This window comes from Desarmillaria tabescens (assembly GCF_030435595.1).
Source record: "Desarmillaria tabescens strain CCBAS 213 chromosome Unknown EV420scaffold_14, whole genome shotgun sequence".
NCBI classification, from domain to species: Eukaryota; Fungi; Basidiomycota; class Agaricomycetes; order Agaricales; family Physalacriaceae; genus Desarmillaria; species Desarmillaria tabescens.
In genome coordinates this window covers 113,685-135,223 of record NW_026848313.1, presented here as the reverse complement: position 1 = coordinate 135,223, position 21,539 = coordinate 113,685, and the positions used below count along the sequence as shown (strand labels likewise).

Genomic DNA, 21,539 nt, shown 5'->3' with positions numbered 1-21,539 from the left:
CACAAGGAAACTCTCCATTAAAGGTTCTCCACGCAGTTACCTTGCCTTGGAAGATTAAGCTGTCTCCGTTGAACTATGCGTGAAGTTCGACTCTCATGAACATCACCTATCTTTAGTGCGAACGCTGCTCTGACACTCTTGGCTGAAAGAGCGGCCAGCGCGTTACATAAAAGAATATATCAGCTGTCGGCATCCATTGATTCTTAACGGGCCTTGTGAATAAGGATGTCCGCAAGTGCATCTACAGGCGCACTTACAGCCAGACTGAGCCAGTCCAGGGTTTTGGCGTCTGTTGTCCTCGTCAGAAAGTCGATGCAAACGCATGATAGATGCCCGAGACTGCCATTGAAAATAGGGACCATCTTTACAGCATAGCAACGTTACTCGATGCAAAACACCAGTACTCTATAGCAGAACTGAGATAGATGAAGCCCATAAGATCCGCACTAGAACAACGATTTGACCGAACTGTCAATAAGCTAGATAAATGTACACAGCTTCGGCAGTAGCGATTCTAAATCTTTAGCTTGATGAAGCTAGAGTGATGCCTGTGATACCAGTCAACTAGCATGCGAGCTCGGGCATTTCCATGCAATTGAGGTGCTGGGTACACACATCATTGCTGAGGAAACTTGGAAAAAACCGTTCGCTTTCCGCATGGATTCAGTCACGTTGCTATTGACAACCATCATCTGACACAGGGCCAGGGCCAGACTCATGTCTTTACTCTGTACAGTTATTTACCGGTCATTGCAACACCATGGTTCAATGAAACACTTAGCCTCTTGCTCTCCCTCCCTTCATCCTTCATCATTAATTTGTATTGCATTGCTGATGTGTATTGTATCTTCATGTTCTACAGTAATTCTTCATATGTGACATGGATAATATTCCGAGAAATTGAGGCTTCTGTTCTAAAAATATCTATTTTCTCATGAACTCAAAATCTGACCCAGAAATGTGTGTCCTCCATCTGAATGTAATCACCCACAAAGGCCTCAATAATGTTAATGACCTTCTGAAGAACCTGTATGACAAGTTTGAGACCAGGCGCCCATTATCTGAGGAGTCTAGGGCATAGATAAAAGTGTGGTTCTGCCAAGCTATTGCCTTTGATGGACAGTCTGACAGTCCAATGCGCCTATTATTGCCCCATTGCCTCCGAATTTTATTTCTCCTCTTGCTCAATTTTTTACTATGCCTGGACATGCTAAATCAAACTTGAAAAAGTGCCAGATTACTCGCAAATGCCATGACCAGCTAATGGAAAAGGCAGTCATTGCACACAAGAATGAGCTTGCCAAACTACCCGGTGCTCCTCAGAAAGATGCAAGAAAAATCTGCAAAGATTTCGAGGCTGTATATCAGAGGGAGACTGGAAAGGAGATCTCGCTTTCTTATAGCACTCGAGTGATTCCAAGTTGCTGACTAATGAGGTTTGGGTACATGGGCCGGACTGTTTCAATGACTCAAAATAGCCCAGAATACCCACGCCACAATAATGCTGTGAAAGCGGACTTGTACCCGCACCTTTGAGCATCTTTTTTTTACTGTATCTTATTGTTGCATAGTATTACACATTCTTACATTCAAACCTAGTCAAAATTCCCAACCAATTGGAACCTACAGTAAATATCCAATTTTGCTGTTTCATTGACCGGTAAATAACTGTAACATTGACATTGCTGCATTGCGGCTACAAGAGTACCACAAAACTACTGTTCCACTGTTTTTTTCTGAATCTATCCGATATTAGAACAAGGTTGATCCAACGAGGGGCTTTCCATTTGTTTTCGGGTTCGTGCATACATGTTCTGTTTGTGAACTTCGGGTCTGGCCAAATCACGATGCATGTTTTCACCCTGATCGCGCCCAGAAATCATCAGACTGCGACGCTCGTATAAAATGCCGTTCCGCCAAGCTTAATTTTTACGTCTTTCTTTTCTCTTATCTCCCACATTCATTATCCCTCCCAGCCGCAGCCGCCAGGGCTTGAGCTGTAAAAATCTCTTCTAATGGTTGCCTACAATCCTGTCTTGCGCGGAAAATGGACTGTCAAAAAGTTCAATGCCACCGTCATTAACGACATATGGCCCGAAGTGCTGTTTTTCACTGCCGTTGCTACGAGTAAGATAGTTTCTTTGGAGACCTTTGTGTTACTCAACATTCGGTTTCCTAGTGGTGACCTTCGTGTCCATTAAAACGCCTCACTCGTTGGCCATTTCTCCCCAACTGTTGACTGTACTGGGTACAGTCCTCGGTCTGGTCATTTCATTCCGTACATCGACTGCCTATGAAAGGTATTCATAATCCCCCTGCCACTTGTCAGTCCCTGTTGTATATAACGTCGCTTGAAAAGGTACCAAGACGGAAGAAAGATGTGGGCAAACATCTCCATCGTGTCAAGGAATCTAGCTCAGATGGTGATTCCTGTCAGCTTGCAACTAGTTACCGGTACTGAACTTGCCGCTTAAGATCTGGATACACGTTCCGAATGAACGACTGGACAAGGGGCAGAACAAAGTGCAGACTACTTTGGAGAGTGTCATCGAGAAAAAGACCATGATCAACTTGGTGCAAGCCTTTTCCGTCGCAATCAAGGTACGCCTGCTGTTACATGTATTATCTAGCGGTCCTCCTTACTACGAATGATCAATCAGCACTTTCTCCGAGGCGAGAACGGCGTCTATTATCAAGACCTCTATCCTCTCATCTGCTTCTTACCACGATTTGCATCTACTACGGCCACTGGAACCAGTTCGGAGATGCTTCCTCTCTGGCAGGCTTCCGAAGACGGAGAGCATCCTTATGACCATAATGTCCACTCCACCATTCCTGAGCCCTCTGGTGACGATACACCGGAATCTAAAGACCGTCCTAGTCTCTCTCCAGCTCCATCATCATCATGGCTCCAGTCCCTCGGCAAGCGGTCTACAAAATCTAAAACGAAGGCGTTCGATCCCGAAAAAGCTCTGGCCTCTGTCCATAGTCACCGACCTCTCAAGCCTGCGCGGAATCCCCCCAAAGTGACGCTCTATGACTATATTCCGATACTCCTTTTCTTCAAGTGGATCGCCAAGATATTCTCTCGCAGAATCGACAGCGTAAGAGGTGCCACGAGGAACGCTTTAGGAAGGAAAATCAAGCCGCAGCTCCAAGAAAGCAATGTTCCTCTAGAGATCACGATTTACCTGTCTACCTACTCGGCTTGTATGTTATTCTTTCGACCCGTCTCTTGCCTAGATTGACCGAAGTGTAGTCCTTATGCGCAATGGCCTTCTCCAACCTGCCATTGCGGCTGCTATCACGAACAACATCGGCATGCTCCAGGACACGATGAACAACCTGGGACGAATCGCGACGACACCGCTTCCATTTGCATACCAGGCACATTTGCGCATGTCGCTTTGGATTTATCTCTTCTTGTTGCCGGTTCGTTATACTCAACTTTGTTCTCGTCCACCTTACCAACCCCGGTTTCTATAGTTCCAAGTCTTTGACTCCTTCCACTACCTGACAATTCCGGCCACAGCCTTTGCATCCTTCCTCCTTCTCGGATTCCTTGAAATTGGTTCTGAGATGTATGTGTACTTTCTCTTGTTCATCAGCCGTCATGCTTATTGTCGCTGTAGTGAAAATCCTTTTAACTACGACCTTAATGACCTTGACCTCGACTCATTCTGCCTGGCTATACAACGAGAATTACAGGAGATTACGGCTCACCCCCTTCCGGACCCTGCCAGCTTCGTCTTCACCCCGTGGAACCAACCGTTCGCTCCTGGTGACCGTCGCACCGCCGCAGAACTTTGCAAGGGTCAGACGGAGTACAAGCACGCGGAAGATGACGAGAAGTGGCTTGGAAAATATTAAGCAGACGCTGCTGCGCAGTTGGAGGCATACCGATGATCTAACAAGGGAGGCACATTAGCCAATGGGCCAGGCTTTTCATCAAATTTGGGCAACAGGAATTCGGACGATCTGCATTATTAACATACTTAACATCAAGGACATTGCATACATACGGGCATTCATCTGTTCTCACCATCTTGCTTTATTTTATGATGCCGTGCATCAGTTGTTGCGACATCAGTCGTCAATCCCTAGACGACATGGTGGCGACATAACTTGCAATCTCCGAACAAGCAACGGGTGAAACATTTCATTCAGACCATGTACTCAGCAGCTCTGTCAGCATGGTGTTTCAATATAGTAAGTCCCACGAAAGGTGTGTAAGTCAAGGAATTGGAAATGAATCGAATAAAACGCTTCTTTGAGCGTGAATTAGTCCCATAGACCACCGCTGAGGTTCCATGCGAGTTGACTGCCAGCCAATGTTTAAAGGTTCATAGAGAAGTGCATAATGACTAAAGCCGCCTAAGGAATCCGAAAACGCTTAAGGTCGAAATGGACAAATGTATCGATTCAAAATGTACCGAGAACCTACGCAAACATCTAATACTAATAGCATCTCAGAGATCAATCCGACTACGGCTCGAGCTATAGCATACTATTCATCAATACAATCCAATTCATGTATGAAAGGGCGGGGGTCATATTAAAGTACAAAAGGGGGAGCAAAACACGAAGAATCGACGGAATACCGATGCACGGAGACCTCAGACCACAGGTCGGGACAGCCCACCGATCCAGACGTCATGCCACTATATGTTCCTATGCTCTAAGATCCTTCGGAGAGAAACAAGATCATGCTTCAGACGGTAGCTCTAGCCATCCTTCACTGCCAAATGTGTTCTCGCCTGAATAACTGACATATAGGAAATTGTCTTCATCTCTGTAAAAGGTTGAATACCTAACCCTAGGAATGGACTGATAGGACGCACTTGTGCTCTTCATAGATAGCGCTCATCAGGGCAGCTGTCGGCGGTAATACTTCGTCGACAAAGATGAAGATGGCCTTCTCTGGTGCCAGCTTAATGCGTTTGCGGATTACATATACAAATTGGCCAACAGTGAGATCCTATCTCGAAGTCAAGCAAGGAATGCGAGAACGATATATCGATAAACGCACAGAAGGGACAAGATACTTCTTCTTGTCGATGGTAGGGATGTCTGTCCTATCTGCCTTCTCACATATCACCTGTTAAGATCGGCCAGTATTAACGCCACAGATATAACGAGCTGTGATACAAGCAGAGGACTGACTGGTATGCGGTCGGGATACTTCTGTCGGATACGCTCAGCCTCTGCCTTGCGCTTCTCTGCGACAGAGCATGAGTCAACGAATGAAACAGGCGATGCTTGGCTACGCACCAAAGGGATGCTCGTCTTTGAACTTGGATCTGACCATGTTGGTACACGATGGTGACGGCGATACGAAGAGATGAGGGTAGAGGTTGAATATACAGAAAGTCAAAGCTGTGGTGGTGGTTGGTGGTCAAAGCAGACAAGGAAGGACCAAGCCACGAGGGGACCTCACCGTAACCCAGAACAACACGAGCAAACAACCCGTTCCTGTGGTCCGCTTTTGGTTGCTTAGCGCCTGCCGCCGGTTGACTCATTTGTGGTTCAGATCAACGGTTCCGACATGATAATATGGGTATAATTCTGAGCAAGTAATACACCTGATAGTCATAAGAAAGGAGGCGATTGCGTATCCATAAGAAATATTGTACAATGTTGGTCGAAAATCAATGCAAGGCCTAAAGGAGCTTTAACGGGAGATCTGGTTCGAGCTAGCTCCCATATTGGCGGCCATACCCACAGCCATCGCATTTCCCAGTTGGGTTCCTAATCCCTCTGAAGGAACAAAAACGGTTTTCGAGCCAAAGGCTTTCACCCGAGAAACCTCCATTCGTCGGAATTCCATCTGTCGGGCAAATTCATCCACAACCTCAGGTATCAGCCTTTGCCTTAATTCGAATGGCCGCAGCATCGGCCTCTGCAGCCATGCGGGTCGCTTCAGCGGCGGCTTCCGCTTCAATCCGCATACGTTGTGCTTGGGCCTTAGCCGCCGCGATAACTTTATAGGCATCTGCGTCTGCTTGGGTATTCAGGGCCTGCGCCTTGATCCGTGTGACGGAAAGGGCGCCTTCTTCTTGCTTGACTTTGTTGCTGTTCTCCCTATCTACATTCTGGAAGTGATTTCAGTCGCAGACAAGCCCCGAATAGAGCATATTACTCACAGCTGCTTCAACCTGGGCCTGCAAAGCACGAGTCGTGAGTTTATCCATCGTTGATGCGATGTCACCCTTGAATTGCCTGTCAATGACGGCTGATTCCCAGTATGTGAGAGCTCGTATGACCAAAGGAAGGAAGCAGCATACCAAGATCCTTCAAAATAATACCATATTCAAGTGCAGCTTGATGCATTTCGTCCATGGCACGCGTTCTTAGGGCATCAAGGAAAGCCGAAGAAGGATCACTTCCATCCTCTAAATTATCCGGTCCAAACGAGCGCTGTTTGACCTGTACGGACATCCAGTTATAAATTACCATCAAACTCGCAAGTAATTCGTTACTTGCCATTGCAGAATAGTCCAAGTGAGCGACAATCTGGGTGAGTATAGATTGCGTCTTGTCCCGAAGAGCATCATAAGGAGTATTGTAGCCGTGTGTAGTGAGCTTCAATGGCTCCGTCAACTGCCACTTGAGATATATTGTCAAGCTGACGGGCACTTGATCCCGCGTGAAGCTAATTGAAACCATGAGAGCCGTACAATGCGAATCAAACATGGAAAGCGCGTACATATCTTTGGTCGGCATCTCGAGCTGATTTTCTCCAAGGGTGTACAAGCCACGCAGAGTCACACTGGGGTTGGTGATGACAGATTGTCCTGCGCCTAACAACTCGAGGTCATCACCTCGCTGCAGAACTGCACAGTTATTTGCAGGAATGTTTAAGCTAGGGAACGAACAAATGAGTCAGGATTCTTCAACTCGTGTCAAAGTTTATGGTCCTCACAAAAGAGCAACCACAAAGTCCCTCTCCTCACGATCATTGATTTTGCTTTTCATTTTGACTTCATGGGTCGAACCCAAAACGCTGCCAGTCACGCGGTCCTTAACAGAACTGGGCAAGTGAGTCTGGTCGACAATCGACAAAACATCGTAAGTTCCCTCGATGGCAAATGCAACAAAACCCGCATTCTTGATGACAAATATATGGTTTTGAGGGTCAGAAATGACCGCTGCTTGGTTCTGAGAAACTTGAACTACGGTGAGACCTTGGAATTCGATGACAGTATCCGAAACTATGAAGGGGAAGGTGAGATAGTGCGACAAAACTGGTAGAGTACTTACGTCCTCTGGGCCCACACCATGTCCGCGCCCACCAGTTTCGTAAAGGAAAACCGGGATAACGACCAGAGCGAGTCACAATCTTTGGTGATCCACCGTGGTTGATCATTCCAATCTGTCCGGGGGTAATTTCCCTGCCTATCCAGCTGACTGGTGTCTGCGTTAACGGCATAAGCAATCGATATGTATGTGGACTGATAGTAAGAGGCTAACCTTCTTGGACAGGATATTGGTACGACCAGCCTGGATGAAATATAAGAGGCAGACCCTACATAATGAAAGTAAGACTCACTTGTACAAGCTGGTTATCGAGCTTCTGAAGTGCGGCAATTACACCGTCCTTGCCTATCGTAACAAAGAATGGCCTGTCCTCTTCCATGTAATCGAGCGCAGTTGCAAAATGGTGTTCCTGCTGTCTCTGTTTTCCATGGCTGATAGCAGACTTGAAATCCTTTGACTGGAGTGAGAACTCTTGATCCTTGCGAAGGGTGTCACGGTCCCCAACGACGGTAGTGTTGTCCATGATGCTGGCCATGTTTGTAGGAAGGTAAATCAAGACCTCAGCTTTATATTCGAAGGAAACAGGCAGTGTGAATCTAGCCGCTGGTGTGATATTGATCTATCTATAGGCTGTGTCATGAGACAGCGTGCTGAGATCCTTACCGAGACAACACCTGACAGCGTTGACACATGAAAATATTACAGTAAGACGGCTGGTACTGTATCACTGTGCTATGAAGGATTTCTTTGGCCCACAAGGGGCCCGGGCCAGCAAGGTAAGCAAGGTAATTGTTACTGTATGAGAACGACCGGGACCCGGGACGTACTCCCGAACCACGTGATCCACGTCCACGTTCGCGACGAAGCTACGCAGCCTATGCTTGCTCTCAACGACACGTACAATATACAGGAAATACCCAGGGACATATAGCTTGTTGAACCTGACCCGAAAGAACGACAATACAGTACGTTACTTATTGTTGACTAAACACATTCCTTACAGTTTGTACAGCTGCTGCGAAATGCGTATGCCATGGTTGTTGCCGCTCCTCGCAGTGCTGGTCGCCGCATCAGGCGACAGTGACACTCTTTGGGGTGCATACAGACCCAACCTTTACTTTGGAATGCGTCCACAAATACCCCAAAGCCTTATGACTGGTCTCATTTGGTTCGGTGCTCATGATTACCAGTCAATCTCTCGTGCGTCTTGTCTTGCTTATTTCCTCTGCGTCCTACTGATACAAAAATCCTGCAGGAGCACGTCATGCATGCTCTCAGGATGACCAACTACATTCGTATACATGGAATGTCTATGACCCTCGCGAAGGCGGCGTACAAACTATCGAAGATCCACTCAACAATGTTCGAATTACAACAGAGTTCATCAAGGTTAGCGGGGGTGAAAATGGTGGCAGTTGGGCGGCTCGTGTCAAAGGAGAACCCATCGATCCTTGTAAGTAGACTTGTCCTCGTACATTCTCCCATGTCCTGACTTACAATAGCCGCAATTTCACGCCCTTCCCTCATTTGGTATCTCGGATTGGAGGGCCTAGGAGGCCTAGGATATGGACACAGATGAAGATGAAGATGTCGGTCTTCATCTGCACTATATCCAGTGCATGTATACTTATAATTTTCAGGGACTCGATGGCGAAGTCAAATTCTCTGGATCGACACCCGAGTTGGACGAGTTCACAATTCGCATAGTTGACGGTAGATCTCTTCCATTGACTTACTCATTGTCCTAATTGCTTATAGGTCCTGATAATTCATACATCACTGAGGGTCCTCATGCATCCGCGTTCTCTGCTCGTGCCGGCAAGACCCATTACCTAGGACAACCTATTCCTTCTGGACATATCTGGCAGGCACGCGATTCTATCCTCCAAACCATGATCAAACGAGCCCAAGATGCTATTACACCTTATGCAGACCCGGCGGTTGGACTTCCCGACCCTTCTTTCATTCTTCAGCTCCCCGATGATGTCTACAGTGGCTCCAACCTTTACGCTGTCCAGAAAACATTTACGGGGCCTTTCCAGTTTGATGTGTTTTTTGATAGTGCATCTGTTACCCAAAAGCTTACCTGTAAGTTCTTCTCCCTTTGACACGTATGTGAAGCATTTACACGCCTATAGCTGCCGTTCTGGACCAAGGCATTCCCTCATTAACCAAGTCGTATTCTTCACGCTTCTCTCGTGCCTTCCCCATTCCTTCCTCGTATCCATCCACACCTGAACTTGAAGCCTTTTCACAAGATATCACAGCCAACTTGATAGGAGGTGTAGGATATTTCCATGGCACCTCCATCATCGACAGATCCTTCTCTTTTGAATGGGACGAAGATGATGAAAGTTCTGATGACGATATCCCTCCGGAACAGCGTGGTCCCAAACTTACTGAACCCAAATCTCTTCTCACTGCTACGCCCAGTCGCAGTTTCTTCCCTCGCGGGTTTTATTGGGATGAAGGCTTCCATCTATTACATATCGGACAATGGGATGATGCTTTAGCACTGGAAATACTCAAGAGCTGGATCGACCTGATCGACGACGATGGCTGGGTGGGAAGAGAACAGATTCTTGGCGAGGAGGCCAGAAGTAAAGTCCCACCTGAGTTCCAAACGCAATACCCAAAGTATGCGAACCCGCCTACACTTACCATGGCTATCACTTCCTACATTAACCGTGTCAAAGCTGCTGATTCCGGCCCGTCCCTTGCTGATTTGGGTATGGATACGCAGCAGACACCGCTTGATATCCGAGGAGATGATACCCCTGAGGCTCGTAGACCCGCATTTGCGCTGCCATTCTTGAAATCAATCTACAAGCCCCTCAGACGGCACTACGACTGGTTCCGGCGCACGCAGCGCGGGCTTATCAAACCGTATGCTAGGCAAGCCCGTTCGCGAACTGAGGCGTACCGATGGAGGGGTCGCAACCTTAACCACGTTCTGACGTCAGGGATGGATGACTATCCACGTAGTGCACCGCATGCCGGGGAGCTTCACCTGGATCTTATGTCATGGATGGGCTTTTTCACACGTACAATGAAAGAAATCGCCGAATTTGTTGGCGAGATGGATGATGCCTTGTCGTTCGGTGAAATCTACGAGAACATTGTGGGAAACATCGATGACCTGCATTGGAATGAGGAGCAAGGGATGTACTGCGACACGTCCGTAGATGACGAAGATGAATCGATGCACGTTTGTCATCGGGGATACTTGTCACTATTCCCATTCTTGCTGGAACTCGTGCCTGTGGACTCCCCTCACCTTGGCAAGATTCTCGATCTCGTTCGGGATCCTGAGCATCTATGGTCTCCATATGGCCTTCGAAGCTTGTCCGCCAGCCATCCAGAATTTGGACAAGGAGAGAATTACTGGAAGGGACCAATTTGGGTGCAGATGAACTTCTTAGCCTTGAGAGCTTTGCATCAGGCCGGTAGATGTTTATCTTATCAGCTTCCTTGACTGACTCCACAAGTAACAGACGTACGCGGCACGGCCAGGACCATACCAGGCGCAAGCACGAGAAATATATGAGGAGCTGAGGCGAAACGTGGTGGATAATGTTTTCAAGGTATGCTGTTACATATCTTGACAGAGAGGAGCTGACACTGTCTTTTTCAGGAGTACCAGCGTACAGGATATGTATGGGAGCAGTACGATGCTTTGACAGGTGAAGGACGACGAAGTCATCCGTTCACAGGCTGGACATCATTGGTGACATTAAGTGAGTTACAACTTTATTTCAAAAACGATGTAACTGACGAATAGCGTGCCAGTTTTGTCTGAAAAGTACTAATAGTAGGATAATGACATGTATGTAACGAGTCGTGATGAACTTAAATCATACATAAGAAAGCGAAAGGAATGCAAGGGTAATCGATATCAAAATCGGTCTGGATCAAAGGATAGGTCGTCAAAATGTAGCGAATCTAGTCGCATCTCGATGCTGGTATCCGCGCCAAGAATTGGGGGAGCTGGTGGTGGCTGATAGATTTGCGGTGCCGACACACTCTCCTTCGCCCTGCTCCTTGCACTGCCCTTCTCTCTCCGGAATGACGGGAACCTGCGCAAGTTGAGTATGGAGGTACTCCTCCTGGGTTCTGTATCAACAGGGGTACCTGGCCCAGACGATGAAGACGAGGATGAATCTGAAGTACGAGACATGGAAGGCAGGCTGGGTGAAGAGGAGGAAAAGAGGTTGAGCATGCTGAGGCGTCTAGTCATGTATGAACGGGTTGTCGGTGAAGGTGACGGTGCGCGACAGTCGACATTCTCTTCTTCCTCATCATCCGGATGAGGGAACTCGTTGTATAATGACGCATTGCTTTGCCGCGTACGCAGGGGAGGGGGGAGCACCGGCTGGGCCTTGGGCCGTATTAATGCCTTGGTTGCCTTGAAGAAGGACGTCTTGGACCGTTTTTGCTGGTGTGGTGGGGGCGGTGGTGGCTGAGGCAATGGTGGACTGCGCGACTGGTGACGGCTGACACGGACGACTTCGTATATTTCGGAGTCGTCTTCAGGGTCATTACCGACGAGAAAGTCGGCGTCATCAACGTCAAGGTCTTCGAGAAGGAGCTCGGCAGTGTTGTGGGAAGGAACGAGACGGTGGATAGCATCGGCTAGGATGTGAGAGTCATGGTCGACAGGGTCGTCGGGATCGTAGCAGCAAAAAGGCTCCTCCCTGTCTTCCTCTGGAGGGAAAACGATGACGTTAGGGCGCATCATGGCGGGCGACGACGGCGGGGCAGGCGGGAAACGAGTGGCGGGCATAGAGAATGGCGGGATTGGAATCCTAAGCCTTACTGGCCTGGAAGCCAACAAAGAGCGTACTAGCTGGTGGTTAAAGCGTAAAATCCGAACTGCATAGTCACGTGCGCGTTATGCTTCTCTTTCGTTCACTGGTAGCGCGCCTTTCCCACGTCCGACCATTCCATTCCTTCAAGCCCTTTCATCATCCCGTCATCGTGCTCAACGACGAGCAGATGGCTCGCGCTTTGTATGTTCTTGGTACCTGCCTGATCTTTCTTCACCTAATGACCTTTCTTTCAGCTCAGTCACCTTCCTGGGCACCTCCAGTGGCGGCGGTCCTTCTCCCACTCGCAACTGTTCGTCTCTCGTCGCCAGCGTCTGCAATAACGGAAGCCTTTGGATGGTCGACTGCGCCGAAGGAACATTGCGTCAGTTCCACAACCAGCGGGTCACCTACGAACACGCCCTGCACCTCAAGGTCACTCGCGTTAACAAGATCTTCATCACCCATATGCATGCCGATCATGTTATGGGAATCATTACCTTCTTGCGTAACGTGCTCTATCCTGTACCTCTGCCGACGGCACAATCGCAGCATCATCCAAAGCCTGATCCTACAGTCGAAATATATGGTCCAGCAGGCATTCGAAATTTTGTCCGGCTGAATATGAAAATGACTCTCAGTCGGTCCAACGATAAATACGTTGTCCACGAACTGCTCACCCCAGAAGACACCGTGACACCATGTACAACAGAGGACTTACATTCCAGTGAGGCTCCCGGTCGTGACATAGTGTCTGAAGGTGGCTTTTGGCCAGAAATTACCACAGGACCTGGTTTTTATGGCGATATCTGTGTTGATGCAGGACCCATTGCTCATCGAGGTGCACCGCACGAATCAAACATAGGAAATTAGATCTCACCTCTTCTACAGATCCATGCCTTGGCTTCATCCTCCGAGAGTCTGTTAGCCCGTACCGCAAAATAGTCATTCTTGGAGATACTTACGATGCAACATCCCTCGTCCCACTCATTAACCGATTTACTTCGTCTCCAACATCCTCTCCTCGTTCATGAATCTACTGACGCCCATATTGACTCCCACATCGACGCCAAAGCGAAACGCTCCAAGGAGACGGTCGCGAGCACCGCTTTCGCTCGTGGTCACTCAACACCCGACCTTGCTGGTGCATTTGCGCGCACCATCGATGCTCAGAAACTGGTCCTTAATCATATCGGAAGTCGGTTCCCAGCGGCCAGTGGTGCAGGCTTCAGGGCGAGTGTTATCAAGGAGATCGAACGTCAGGCGAACGAGGCCTGGGGAAAGGGTACTGCGCGCGCCGCCTGGGATTACATGCGTGTCGTCATTCCTGCTCCCGAAATTGAGGAAGAGGAGCAAGCATTTGTATCGGGTTCAAGGGTACCGTGGAATCATCACGGCGATGGACAGCATACGGACGGACTCTATCCTAGGAGATCGCAGAATTATAATCCCAGGAAACGATATGCCCGTTCGTAGCAGTCCTAGCTATAATTTCATATTCCTCTACGGTTGCGCAGCCTGGCAACCGACAATGGGTGCAATCCTGATGCTCCCGTACCCATCCTGCCCTGCTCTGGAACAGTATTCGATGGATGGAGACACTCGAATGCGGATGTGGATACTGGAAAGCTTTCTTACCCAGTTTTGACCTAGTTCTAGGGATTGTGAGGGGAGAACATTCTTCCTCGCCTTTTGCCTCCTTCAATACTACGTTAATAGCAGTATTTACAGCGGGTGATTGACCTGCGTAGGAAGGTTGTCCATCGTCAGGTCAATACCGGTATACAGATTCAAAAACTCAAGCTTCAAGTGTTAAACGGGTGAAGAAGGGTATGATCGAAATATGGTAAGTAAATAGAAAGATGAGGCTCATCTAAGCACCTCTAGCGACTAGTGCCAACTCATCCTCCCCACACATTACCGCGTGAACTCTGGTTGAAAGTGCCTTGTTCAACCTTCGAGCATTCTGCACCCCGTCGACGCGTGCACGAACCTACATCAAAAGAATTAACGGATAACTGGAGGATCAAGTGCGTATTGCTTACCACACAATCCTGGAGTAAAAGCTCGCCAGCAGCTGGGTTCTCGGCGTACTCTCGAAAGAGACTCGAAACTGTGGGATACTCATGTACAATACCTTGTGCGCTCGAAAATGTCACGCCAGGAATCTGGCAGAGCATCCGGTTCCAAGTTTCCTTGAAGGTCTTTCCAGTCTCAACTTGCTTGAAATCTGCACAAAAAGGGAGATGTGACCTTTCGATCAATCTACCGAAATGTTTGGTCAGATATTCAAGGGTTCTGTTGCTGATGCTACGCACTTGTATGGCTTGATACCTACACATTGTGCGTGAGTCCACTATGGTGGGAGATGGAACCAGTCCACTAACCTATATCGGCAGTGATGTTGTACAATCGCTCGACAGCCTCCTCAACGCTTTCAACAAAGACATGATGCGTGTGACAAGTAATATTCAAACTTGCAAGAGCTTCGTGGACGTCATTTCGTTGCCTCTCCTTTTCCAGGCGTTCGACCATGATAAAAGTCTGGTGATGTCTAGACTGGTTACCGTGGGCATTGCGAAAATCCTTGACCGTCTGCACTAACGTCTTTGTGCGCACCAAATGCACCAGATTCGCGCCGGTGATGTAGAGTAACGCCGTGGACTGCAAGTCCTCGTACTCCTCGCAAGGGATCCAATTTCTCGTTTCCACATTGTATCGCTTATTGGAACGCATCTTCCACTGTATCGTGTGATGGTCCCGGAGCAGCTGGCGTCCAAATAACAGAGTGCCGCCGAGTCCACGAAGTCTCTCCTTGAGGGACGGCAGGAGTTCCGGATGCGCGTACTGGAAAGAATCGGAGAGAATGAGGGACACTGTTTTTCACCATTTCCCTTTTGTTATTCTGGAGCTTATTAGCATCTTTCATGGCAGCGGCTTCTGCTTTCTTCTGGGCTAGCAGGGCGGCAGCTTCGATCTTTTCCTGTTTCTTTTGTTCCTTCGCAGCAAGTTGAGCAGCTTTCTTGAGTTCGCGTTCTCTTTCTTTCTGAGCTCTACGCGCCTCTTTCTCCCGTTCCTCGTCGCGCTATAAAAATATAGGTCCGCTGGGTGTCTACTCCTGAAGTGAGGGGGAGAGAGGGCTCACCCGCTCTTGAGACGTTCTACGCTTGCGTTTTGGTTTAGTCTGAGCCTTGTCTGGGCTAGATGATGCAGACGCTAGAGGCATCTAGAACGCTTCGTCAATAAAGAGCAATACATGGATACGATAGAGACGAACCTTAATGGGTGACGATGATTGAGATTTGCTTTTTTTGCTAGGAGAACCGTTGGCGTCGGTACTTGTGCTCTGTGAGAGCCTCCGCTTACGCGACTGGGAAAGAAGCTCTGGCGGCGGTAAATCAGAGTCACTATCGTCGTCGTCGGATGCAGTGGCACGAAAGGTGGGGAGGTCATCGCGGTCATCATCGGAATAACGTTCTTCGTCGTCGCTTCGCGTCAAATCGATGGTAAGCGGTGAAGATGGGCGAGGCTGAGATGAGGAAGGAATTTGGCTTGAAGGGGGTGGCTCGTCGTCGTCAGAGTCGGTGTCAGTGATCAATACAACTTCGTCACCACCAGTGTTGCCGTTGAGCTGACTGCTTGAAGGCAATGAAGATTGTAAAGGGCGTCTATCGTCGTCGTCATCGTCAGAAATTTCCCAGATATCAGGGTAGTTCGAGGATGCCATCTCTTGGATGCTGGACCCGGACGAAAAAGTTTAAATAAATCGGTGAAACACGGTGCACATGGTGGCTGTACAACAACGCGTTCTAATTAAAAATCTGGCCTTTTACTTCCGCCTTTCACTCTGCGACACCCAATGCCTCCGCGAAAACAGTGTGCCAATCCATTATTTGAAGGATGGCTGAAAGAAAAACTGATGCAACTGAAAGAGAAAACGCCCGGTACGTATAAGTATTTGAGTAGCATCCTATCTGATTTCCACACTAGACTCAAACTTTTGCTTCACCTATGAAAAGGCGCTTAGAGGTATACGAGAATATCCAGAGCCTGTTGACATTCATTCAGTCACACGAGTCAAATACATCGGCCCCAAAATCGCCTCCTTTCTCAAGAAGAAAATGGAGCAGAACGGTGTCGACGTCGGTGGCACTGAATTTCCATCGTTGCCGCTTACGCCAAAAAAGCGTGGCAGACAACCGAGCAAGAAGGCTGCACAGCGGCGAGATGATGACAGCCCAATCGCTGGACCCTCGACGGGGAAGCGATCTGTGAGTTCACGAGATGCCTCGGGATCACGTCCTGTCAAACGTCCTGCCTACTCCGATGGCGATTATTCCGACGCCGTCCCGCATAATATCTTCCAGTTTTGTTATCTTGGTGTGTTAATTAGGAAGTTTTCGCTGCATCTATATACTGACTTGCCATCGAGACAACTCTGACCACCCAGTGAGCAATATTAATGAAGCACATATTCAAGGATACTCCGGGGAAAATTCACATCGCTTGGGCTATAAAGTTCGATATCTGGTGGGGCGTGAATACGCCATGCAAGAACGGCTCTATGGTTCCAAGCCTTCAGGCGATGGGATATCAGCTACCGCCTTCATGGATATTGACGACACCGACTATTTCCCAATATCAACACTGTCACCAGAGGAATTTGCACGACCGTCCCTTTCTGATCTGTTATCTGCGGAAACTGCTGGACAACGTAGAACAGTGTATTCTCTCGATCCTAGCAGGCAGGCTTCAACATCGTATTCCAAAGCAAGCACGTCGACAGTCAGTTCCATTGAAGAACGATTGAAGGCTATAGAGGAAAGGCTTGGCAATGCTCCCCACCAGGCAACAACCTCCCGTTCCAGTCTGCAACGAATTGGGACATATTCTCTGCCTTCTACCCCACAAATATCTCCATCCAGAGCCAAAGCTGCCCTTATCGCAGATGAACCACCTGCAATGGCGAGCAATGTGACTTTGTCGAATTTGAATTTTGGTCGGGTTGCATCAATGTCTAGGAGCCCAATACGTCCTCCCCCTCCTAGAAGCGCTGCACCTAGTGCATTTGGTGCGAGCAGGTCTCAAAGTGATGCAGGTCCGAGTAGGATCAGTGGCCGTCCTGTAGCAATGGCACGCACTCAAACTATGCCGCCATTGGATCCGACAAGAACTCAAACGCGTAACCGACCCCGACTTTCCCACGCCATTCCAAATCTTCCGCCAACCCAAACTACTGACAATTCCTTGGTTGATCCAATGGACTTCACTCCTTTCGATCCGATTATTTTTGCAGCTCGTACTTACGAGATTGTTTTGATTATGGATAATCGGGAAATTAAAGATCAACGGAATCGGGACTATTTCAAAGTACAACTAGAAGCTCGAGGCATCAAAGTGGAGGTGCGAGCGCTGGTTCTGGCCGACGCTTGCTGGATTGCGCGGAAGATAAATCGATTTGGCGACGAGATGGATGAAGTCGTACTCGATGCCATCGTAGAACGGAAAACATTGAAAGACCTGCACTACAGTATCGTCAAAGACAAGCGGTTTCATGAGCAAAAGGTTATCCATTCATTCATTTAGTGTCTCCCCCCTTCTGACTATGTTTTGTAGTTTCGTTTGCATCAGTCTGGTATCACGCACGTATACTACCTTGTTGAGAATTACAGTAAGTGGAGTTCTCTATCTTATTATTTCATGCTCAATGGCATGTTATTCAGAGGTGGATCATGCTCTCAAGGAGTATGAACTTCAGATCAATACCGCACTGTCATCAACGCAGGTCGTTGATGGTTTCATGGTAAAAGAGACGCGTGATATAAAAGACACCATTACCTGGTATGTCGGTGTACATAAGGGTCTAATGGATGCCTACAAGGTTGGCAGCTTCCCCTCTGTTCTGGACTTCACTTCATTCATGACTTGTATCAGGAGAAAGACCTGTACATCATTCCCTCGACAGCTATCAGACGACACAGCTACCTAGATACGCAAAAGATGCTCCGAGACCGCCATCCCGATCGGGTCTATCTGACCACGTTTACGCAGTTCCAGTCTCTGAACTCCAAGAACAGATTCACAACTGTGAGCACTGTCTGGGCGAAGATGCTATTGAGCGTGCATGGTTTGAGCGCAGAGAAGGTGGGCGCTATCCTGAACAAATACCCAACCCCTACCAGTCTATACGTGGCATTTCGCGAAGCGGAAGATCTACAGCGGGTGATGCAAGAATTTGAAGATAGCAATGGTGGTCCGCAGGTGCCGAAAGGAAAGCGGAAGGCTAGGAGCGACGTACCCAAGGCAGAGTTGCTGTTGACCGATATAAACCGGGAGAGTGGGAGACCTATTGGGGATGCCTTGAGTAAGAAGATTTATACCCTGCTGATGTCGGATGATTATATCTCTGATGAGTGACTTGGACTTTATTTATTGTCGATTATCTTTCTTCATTTTAGTAGGACTGGACGCCTACGCCGGATCGATTTTAAAATTCACGTCTTGTACTCTTTCATAAAGTTCAATCCAGTCTGGTTCTGAGAAAAATCTGTCGATACGCAAACCAGGGATTGGATATCCCATCGTCTCAGAAGGTGCATGCGAAACACAAGTCTTTTCCCGTTGCATCCGAATTTTGCGTTTATACCTAACGGCATCTCGCTCTGGTTTGGGTCACTACTTGTTTGTCTTTTGGAAGGTCACCGTTTATTAGGATGGGAAGGGTGGCGAATCTAGAATGTCCCATCGAAATCCGGAAGAGGGAAAGCTTTTCGATGATGGTCTCTCTTAAATTTCTTTATCACGATTTCCTTTGTTCATGAATAACGCCACGATGCAGGGTTCCGTAAGTGGAGAAGCCTCAAAATATCCTCAGACTTGTGATGATGGACAAAGTGAACAAAGACAATGTCGGGTTCTTAGCCACCTGCCCGGTTCCTATTCCCCATTGATATAAAGAGTTTATCTCCCCTTGATCTCTTTCACCTACTAACAGCCCAAATACTTGTCAGCAGCTCTGGCCAGCTCGCCACGTCCCATTAGACGCGATTTCGCGGTCCAAAACACTCTTTCACCGCCTTTCCCTCGTAAATTATGAGGCCAATTTTTATAAAATATCGAGTTATCAGATTTGAGGTATATGGTCAGTGGCATTTTCTATCAAGTTTCCTGAATGCTAACATAAATATTCCTCGTCTGTTCTAGTCTTCATCTGTCCTTGTGAATATGACCATGGTGTCATTGCTGATGGCCTCGCTCGTTGCGGGGTCTATAGGCGGTACGCCATCCCACAATTTTTGTTGGTTCGCTAATCAACTTATGAATCACTCTACTAGTCGCGGAAGCATGTTTGATACTATTGGACGGACTTGCACCTGTCATTACCCTATATACGATGGTCTGGAGGTACCTCAGATACGGGTGGTGGTCCAAAGAAGAAATTGACGAAGTATCAAAGGTTCGCAGTATGGTGACTTTTAGCGTTCTCTTTGTGATTACTCTTTGTGAGTCCTCCATTTAAAATAGCCGTTTCTCTCGATTTTGATCCACTTTATAGCATCGTCGATTCTGACCACTGTTCTCGAAGTACAAGGACAGTTGATCCAGAGTTTTGCCGCACTTCCGAACCCGAAACCATTGGCCATTGCTCTGGCTGTTCTATCGTGGCTTTCACCACTGGCAGGCACGTCATGGTCTCGTATTTCTTGTGTATCTAGTGCTGATGAGTAAATGTAGGCATCGTTGGCTTTGCTGTTACATACAGAGAAAAGATCCTCCCCCCGCCCGTCCTTGAACCTCCCCGAGTGGTACGCAGACTATACAGTAATGATACGGTGAACCTTTCTAGGACGCATTCGATGGAATTGGGCCACATAACAACGGAGTACAAGATAGGCAGCTTCACTCCCTGGGATCCATCAAGGACTCATAGAACCGTCATACCGAGGGTGCAACTAGAACCAAGCTGTCGAATTCCAGACTCGGAACGATGGAGCACCGTGGCGCTAGACTAGAAACTGGGTCCACTTGCCTTATTCCTGCGCAACTATGTCTGTTCGTTCAATAATACATATGTCTCGAAGTCAAAGGTTTTATAGATCAGATGATGTGTCAAGTCCAGCAAGAGTATCCGGTGGTGCGCTATCGCCGATTTCCCACTCAATGTCAGGTTCTCCATCCATATCGACGCCGGTAGGTTCAGATATTACAGATATATTCCCGTTTTCGATGTATCCAACATCCAGGGGTGAAATTTGAGTGCTCAATGGCAGTACTAAAGGCTCAGCAACTGGCCGTGAATACTGCGAGACCTGGGCCTGAACAGCAATGTTGGGCGTACGGTCACCATCCGGCAACACCGAGATACCGGCTGGGCCAACTATATAATCCAGGGACGCCGGTGAAGACACAGAACTGAAAATGATACTCAGTCGTCGGATGAGGGTCGGTTGATCGGTTTCGGAGCTAGCTAGCCTCGAGGGACCAGCCGCGCTCAAGCCCTGGCGCTTCAGACGTTTTTCCGCGAAAGAATCTTGTAGATACCTGCGCCGGCTCGTGCGAGAGAGCTGGATCCGAACGTTGACTTGGTTTGCCCAAACCAGACCCAAACTAGCTTCTTTCCTATCTTCCCCGGGTATGCTGTCAGCACGGCCGAACCAGCGAGACTCGTCATTGTACGAAACGCTATTGTCGTTTGTCTCTACTGGCTCTCGGTCGAACGCGTCCACGACTTCGTTGAGAACAAGAACTGCGATCTTGTATTTGCTCGAAAGAATATGAAGCAAGGAGGATACCTCAGCAATATCCCTGGAGCGCTGGACCAGCGTCTTTGTGGTGGTTTTGTCTGTGGTATGGAACAATTCACCAAGAGCGTCGATGACCAAGAGTTTCACAGGTTTGGCCTGTGAGCCTTGAATCGACAAATTGGGGAAGTGTGCTGGATAGAACGTGGATTAACACGGGTATCGTAGGGCACGACATGGTGTGAACGTCGTGGAGTCCACATAATGAAGGAGACAGTAACGGGTGGGCATCCAAGATGTCGAGCAGACGCACTGTCGGAAGTACCGAGGACGTCGTCAGATAGCAAGTCGAGCCAAGAAGCCCTCCAAGCCTCGGTGGTATTTGCACCAGCAGCGATAGCTGCAAGGCCAGTTGTGTTTTTCCAGCCGCAGCTAAGAAGAGAATGAGAACTGAGCACTGGGAGAGAAATTGCAAAAGACAGACCTTTCAGCCAACAACTTCCCACAGCATTCCTGTCCGTATACCACCGCCAAGGGCACGGTCAAGGTGCTCGTCTCCGGTCGTAATCTTCTCCTTCGCCTTCATGCGCAAGTTCCTGTAATGTTTGGATCCTACATAGGTCGTCCTGAAACAGAATCTCGACGATTCTCTTGACCTCCAAGGGCGAAATTCGGCATCTGCGAGCCAATTCTTCAGGCGGAGCTAAAAGTACATCGTCGGGAGTCAGATAATTTC

The 21,539-nt window shown here is 48.3% G+C and overlaps 11 protein-coding genes across 11 annotated transcripts; 6 read left to right on the top strand and 5 right to left on the bottom strand.

Moving 5' to 3' along the window:
* Nucleotides 1-1,194: 1,194 nt before the first annotated feature.
* EV420DRAFT_1536198 (uncharacterized protein) lies at nt 1,195-1,483 on the top strand (the record flags this gene model as incomplete). Its single annotated transcript, XM_060472864.1, has 1 exon — nt 1,195-1,483. The coding sequence occupies one exon, from the start codon at nt 1,198-1,200 to the stop codon at nt 1,426-1,428; it is 231 nt and encodes a 76-aa protein (XP_060331690.1). The 3' UTR covers nt 1,429-1,483.
* Nucleotides 1,484-2,015: 532 nt separating this feature from the next.
* On the top strand, nt 2,016-3,928 carry EV420DRAFT_1620075 (Bestrophin, RFP-TM, chloride channel-domain-containing protein; the record flags this gene model as incomplete). The annotated part of the gene is made up of 9 exons (XM_060475539.1): nt 2,016-2,127; nt 2,180-2,300; nt 2,360-2,423; nt 2,476-2,601; nt 2,661-3,210; nt 3,260-3,432; nt 3,487-3,581; nt 3,633-3,824; nt 3,853-3,928. The coding sequence occupies 9 exons, from the start codon at nt 2,016-2,018 to the stop codon at nt 3,926-3,928; spliced, it is 1,509 nt and encodes a 502-aa protein (XP_060331689.1).
* Nucleotides 3,929-4,321: 393 nt separating this feature from the next.
* On the bottom strand, nt 4,322-5,475 carry EV420DRAFT_269140 (autophagy-related protein 8 precursor). The gene is made up of 5 exons (XM_060481478.1): nt 5,272-5,475; nt 5,164-5,219; nt 5,030-5,098; nt 4,842-4,978; nt 4,322-4,792 (listed from the first exon to the last, which is right to left on the bottom strand). Exons 1-5 carry the CDS (start codon nt 5,306-5,308, stop codon nt 4,705-4,707), a joined length of 387 nt encoding a protein of 128 aa, XP_060331688.1. The 5' UTR covers nt 5,309-5,475; the 3' UTR covers nt 4,322-4,704.
* A 1-nt stretch (nt 5,476) lies between these two features.
* On the bottom strand, nt 5,477-7,920 carry EV420DRAFT_269139 (uncharacterized protein). The gene is made up of 9 exons (XM_060481477.1): nt 7,550-7,920; nt 7,471-7,500; nt 7,261-7,414; nt 6,923-7,211; nt 6,707-6,862; nt 6,484-6,652; nt 6,285-6,426; nt 6,144-6,232; nt 5,477-6,092 (listed from the first exon to the last, which is right to left on the bottom strand). Exons 1-9 carry the CDS (start codon nt 7,790-7,792, stop codon nt 5,853-5,855), a joined length of 1,512 nt encoding a protein of 503 aa, XP_060331687.1. The 5' UTR covers nt 7,793-7,920; the 3' UTR covers nt 5,477-5,852.
* Nucleotides 7,921-8,279: 359 nt separating this feature from the next.
* On the top strand, nt 8,280-11,066 carry EV420DRAFT_1641698 (glycoside hydrolase; the record flags this gene model as incomplete). Its single annotated transcript, XM_060477270.1, has 9 exons — nt 8,280-8,457; nt 8,513-8,714; nt 8,760-8,850; nt 8,898-8,970; nt 9,016-9,345; nt 9,396-10,703; nt 10,771-10,841; nt 10,892-10,994; nt 11,047-11,066. The coding sequence occupies 9 exons, from the start codon at nt 8,280-8,282 to the stop codon at nt 11,064-11,066; spliced, it is 2,376 nt and encodes a 791-aa protein (XP_060331686.1).
* On the bottom strand, nt 10,971-12,134 carry EV420DRAFT_1536184 (uncharacterized protein). The gene has a single exon (XM_060472863.1). The coding sequence runs from the start codon at nt 12,038-12,040 to the stop codon at nt 11,153-11,155; it is 888 nt and encodes a 295-aa protein (XP_060331685.1). The 5' UTR covers nt 12,041-12,134; the 3' UTR covers nt 10,971-11,152.
* On the top strand, nt 12,135-13,873 carry EV420DRAFT_1536182 (beta-lactamase-like protein). The gene is made up of 4 exons (XM_060472862.1): nt 12,135-12,266; nt 12,320-12,903; nt 12,954-13,088; nt 13,138-13,873. The coding sequence occupies exons 1-4, from the start codon at nt 12,151-12,153 to the stop codon at nt 13,536-13,538; spliced, it is 1,236 nt and encodes a 411-aa protein (XP_060331684.1). The 5' UTR covers nt 12,135-12,150; the 3' UTR covers nt 13,539-13,873.
* On the bottom strand, nt 13,874-15,789 carry EV420DRAFT_1763201 (uncharacterized protein; the record flags this gene model as incomplete). The annotated part of the gene is made up of 7 exons (XM_060480734.1): nt 13,874-14,055; nt 14,108-14,327; nt 14,381-14,396; nt 14,450-14,909; nt 14,950-15,147; nt 15,208-15,288; nt 15,340-15,789. The coding sequence occupies 7 exons, from the start codon at nt 15,787-15,789 to the stop codon at nt 13,936-13,938; spliced, it is 1,545 nt and encodes a 514-aa protein (XP_060331683.1). The 3' UTR covers nt 13,874-13,935.
* Nucleotides 15,790-15,908: 119 nt separating this feature from the next.
* EV420DRAFT_1674299 (uncharacterized protein) lies at nt 15,909-18,479 on the top strand (the record flags this gene model as incomplete). Its single annotated transcript, XM_060479133.1, has 7 exons — nt 15,909-16,006; nt 16,053-16,442; nt 16,513-17,160; nt 17,359-17,627; nt 17,679-17,733; nt 17,786-17,943; nt 17,997-18,479. Exons 1-7 carry the CDS (start codon nt 15,922-15,924, stop codon nt 18,477-18,479), a joined length of 2,088 nt encoding a protein of 695 aa, XP_060331682.1. The 5' UTR covers nt 15,909-15,921.
* A 552-nt stretch (nt 18,480-19,031) lies between these two features.
* On the top strand, nt 19,032-20,321 carry EV420DRAFT_269086 (uncharacterized protein). Its single transcript, XM_060481476.1, has 4 exons — nt 19,032-19,338; nt 19,397-19,564; nt 19,618-19,743; nt 19,797-20,321. Exons 1-4 carry the CDS (start codon nt 19,287-19,289, stop codon nt 20,072-20,074), a joined length of 624 nt encoding a protein of 207 aa, XP_060331681.1. The 5' UTR covers nt 19,032-19,286; the 3' UTR covers nt 20,075-20,321.
* Nucleotides 20,322-20,620: 299 nt separating this feature from the next.
* EV420DRAFT_1674295 (uncharacterized protein) lies at nt 20,621-21,389 on the bottom strand (the record flags this gene model as incomplete). The annotated part of the gene is made up of 2 exons (XM_060479132.1): nt 20,621-21,260; nt 21,300-21,389. 2 exons carry the CDS (start codon nt 21,387-21,389, stop codon nt 20,922-20,924), a joined length of 429 nt encoding a protein of 142 aa, XP_060331680.1. The 3' UTR covers nt 20,621-20,921.
* Between the last annotated feature and the right edge of the window lie 150 nt (nt 21,390-21,539).

Bases quoted from the DNA above. Each gene is read 5' to 3' on its own strand.
- EV420DRAFT_269140 (XM_060481478.1), bottom strand. From the start codon at position 5,308: ATGGTCAGATCCAAGTTCAAAGACGAGCATCCCTTTG. The intron at 5,099-5,163 runs GTCAGTCCTCTG...CGATCTTAACAG, and splicing joins AGTATCCCGACCGCATACCA to GTGATATGTGAGAAGGCAGA. The intron at 4,793-4,841 runs GTGCGTCCTATC...AACCTTTTACAG, and splicing joins GCTATCTATGAAGAGCACAA to AGATGAAGACAATTTCCTAT.
- EV420DRAFT_269139 (XM_060481477.1), bottom strand. From the start codon at position 7,792: ATGGCCAGCATCATGGACAACACTACCGTCGTTGGGGACCGTGACACC. The intron at 6,233-6,284 runs GTATGCTGCTTC...ACTGGGAATCAG, and splicing joins TATTATTTTGAAGGATCTTG to CCGTCATTGACAGGCAATTC. The intron at 6,093-6,143 runs GTGAGTAATATG...AATCACTTCCAG, and splicing joins AGGCCCAGGTTGAAGCAGCT to AATGTAGATAGGGAGAACAG.
- EV420DRAFT_1536184 (XM_060472863.1), bottom strand. From the start codon at position 12,040: ATGCCCGCCACTCGTTTCCCGCCTGCCCCGCCGTCGTCGCCCGCCATG.
- EV420DRAFT_1536182 (XM_060472862.1), top strand. From the start codon at position 12,151: ATGCTTCTCTTTCGTTCACTGGTAGCGCGCCTTTCCCACGTCCGACCA. The intron at 12,904-12,953 runs GTGCACCGCACG...CCTCTTCTACAG, and splicing joins AGGACCCATTGCTCATCGAG to ATCCATGCCTTGGCTTCATC. The intron at 13,089-13,137 runs GTTCATGAATCT...TCGACGCCAAAG, and splicing joins GTCTCCAACATCCTCTCCTC to CGAAACGCTCCAAGGAGACG.
- EV420DRAFT_269086 (XM_060481476.1), top strand. From the start codon at position 19,287: ATGACCATGGTGTCATTGCTGATGGCCTCGCTCGTTGCGGGGTCTATA. The intron at 19,339-19,396 runs GTACGCCATCCC...TCACTCTACTAG, and splicing joins CGTTGCGGGGTCTATAGGCG to TCGCGGAAGCATGTTTGATA. The intron at 19,565-19,617 runs GTGAGTCCTCCA...TCCACTTTATAG, and splicing joins TCTCTTTGTGATTACTCTTT to CATCGTCGATTCTGACCACT.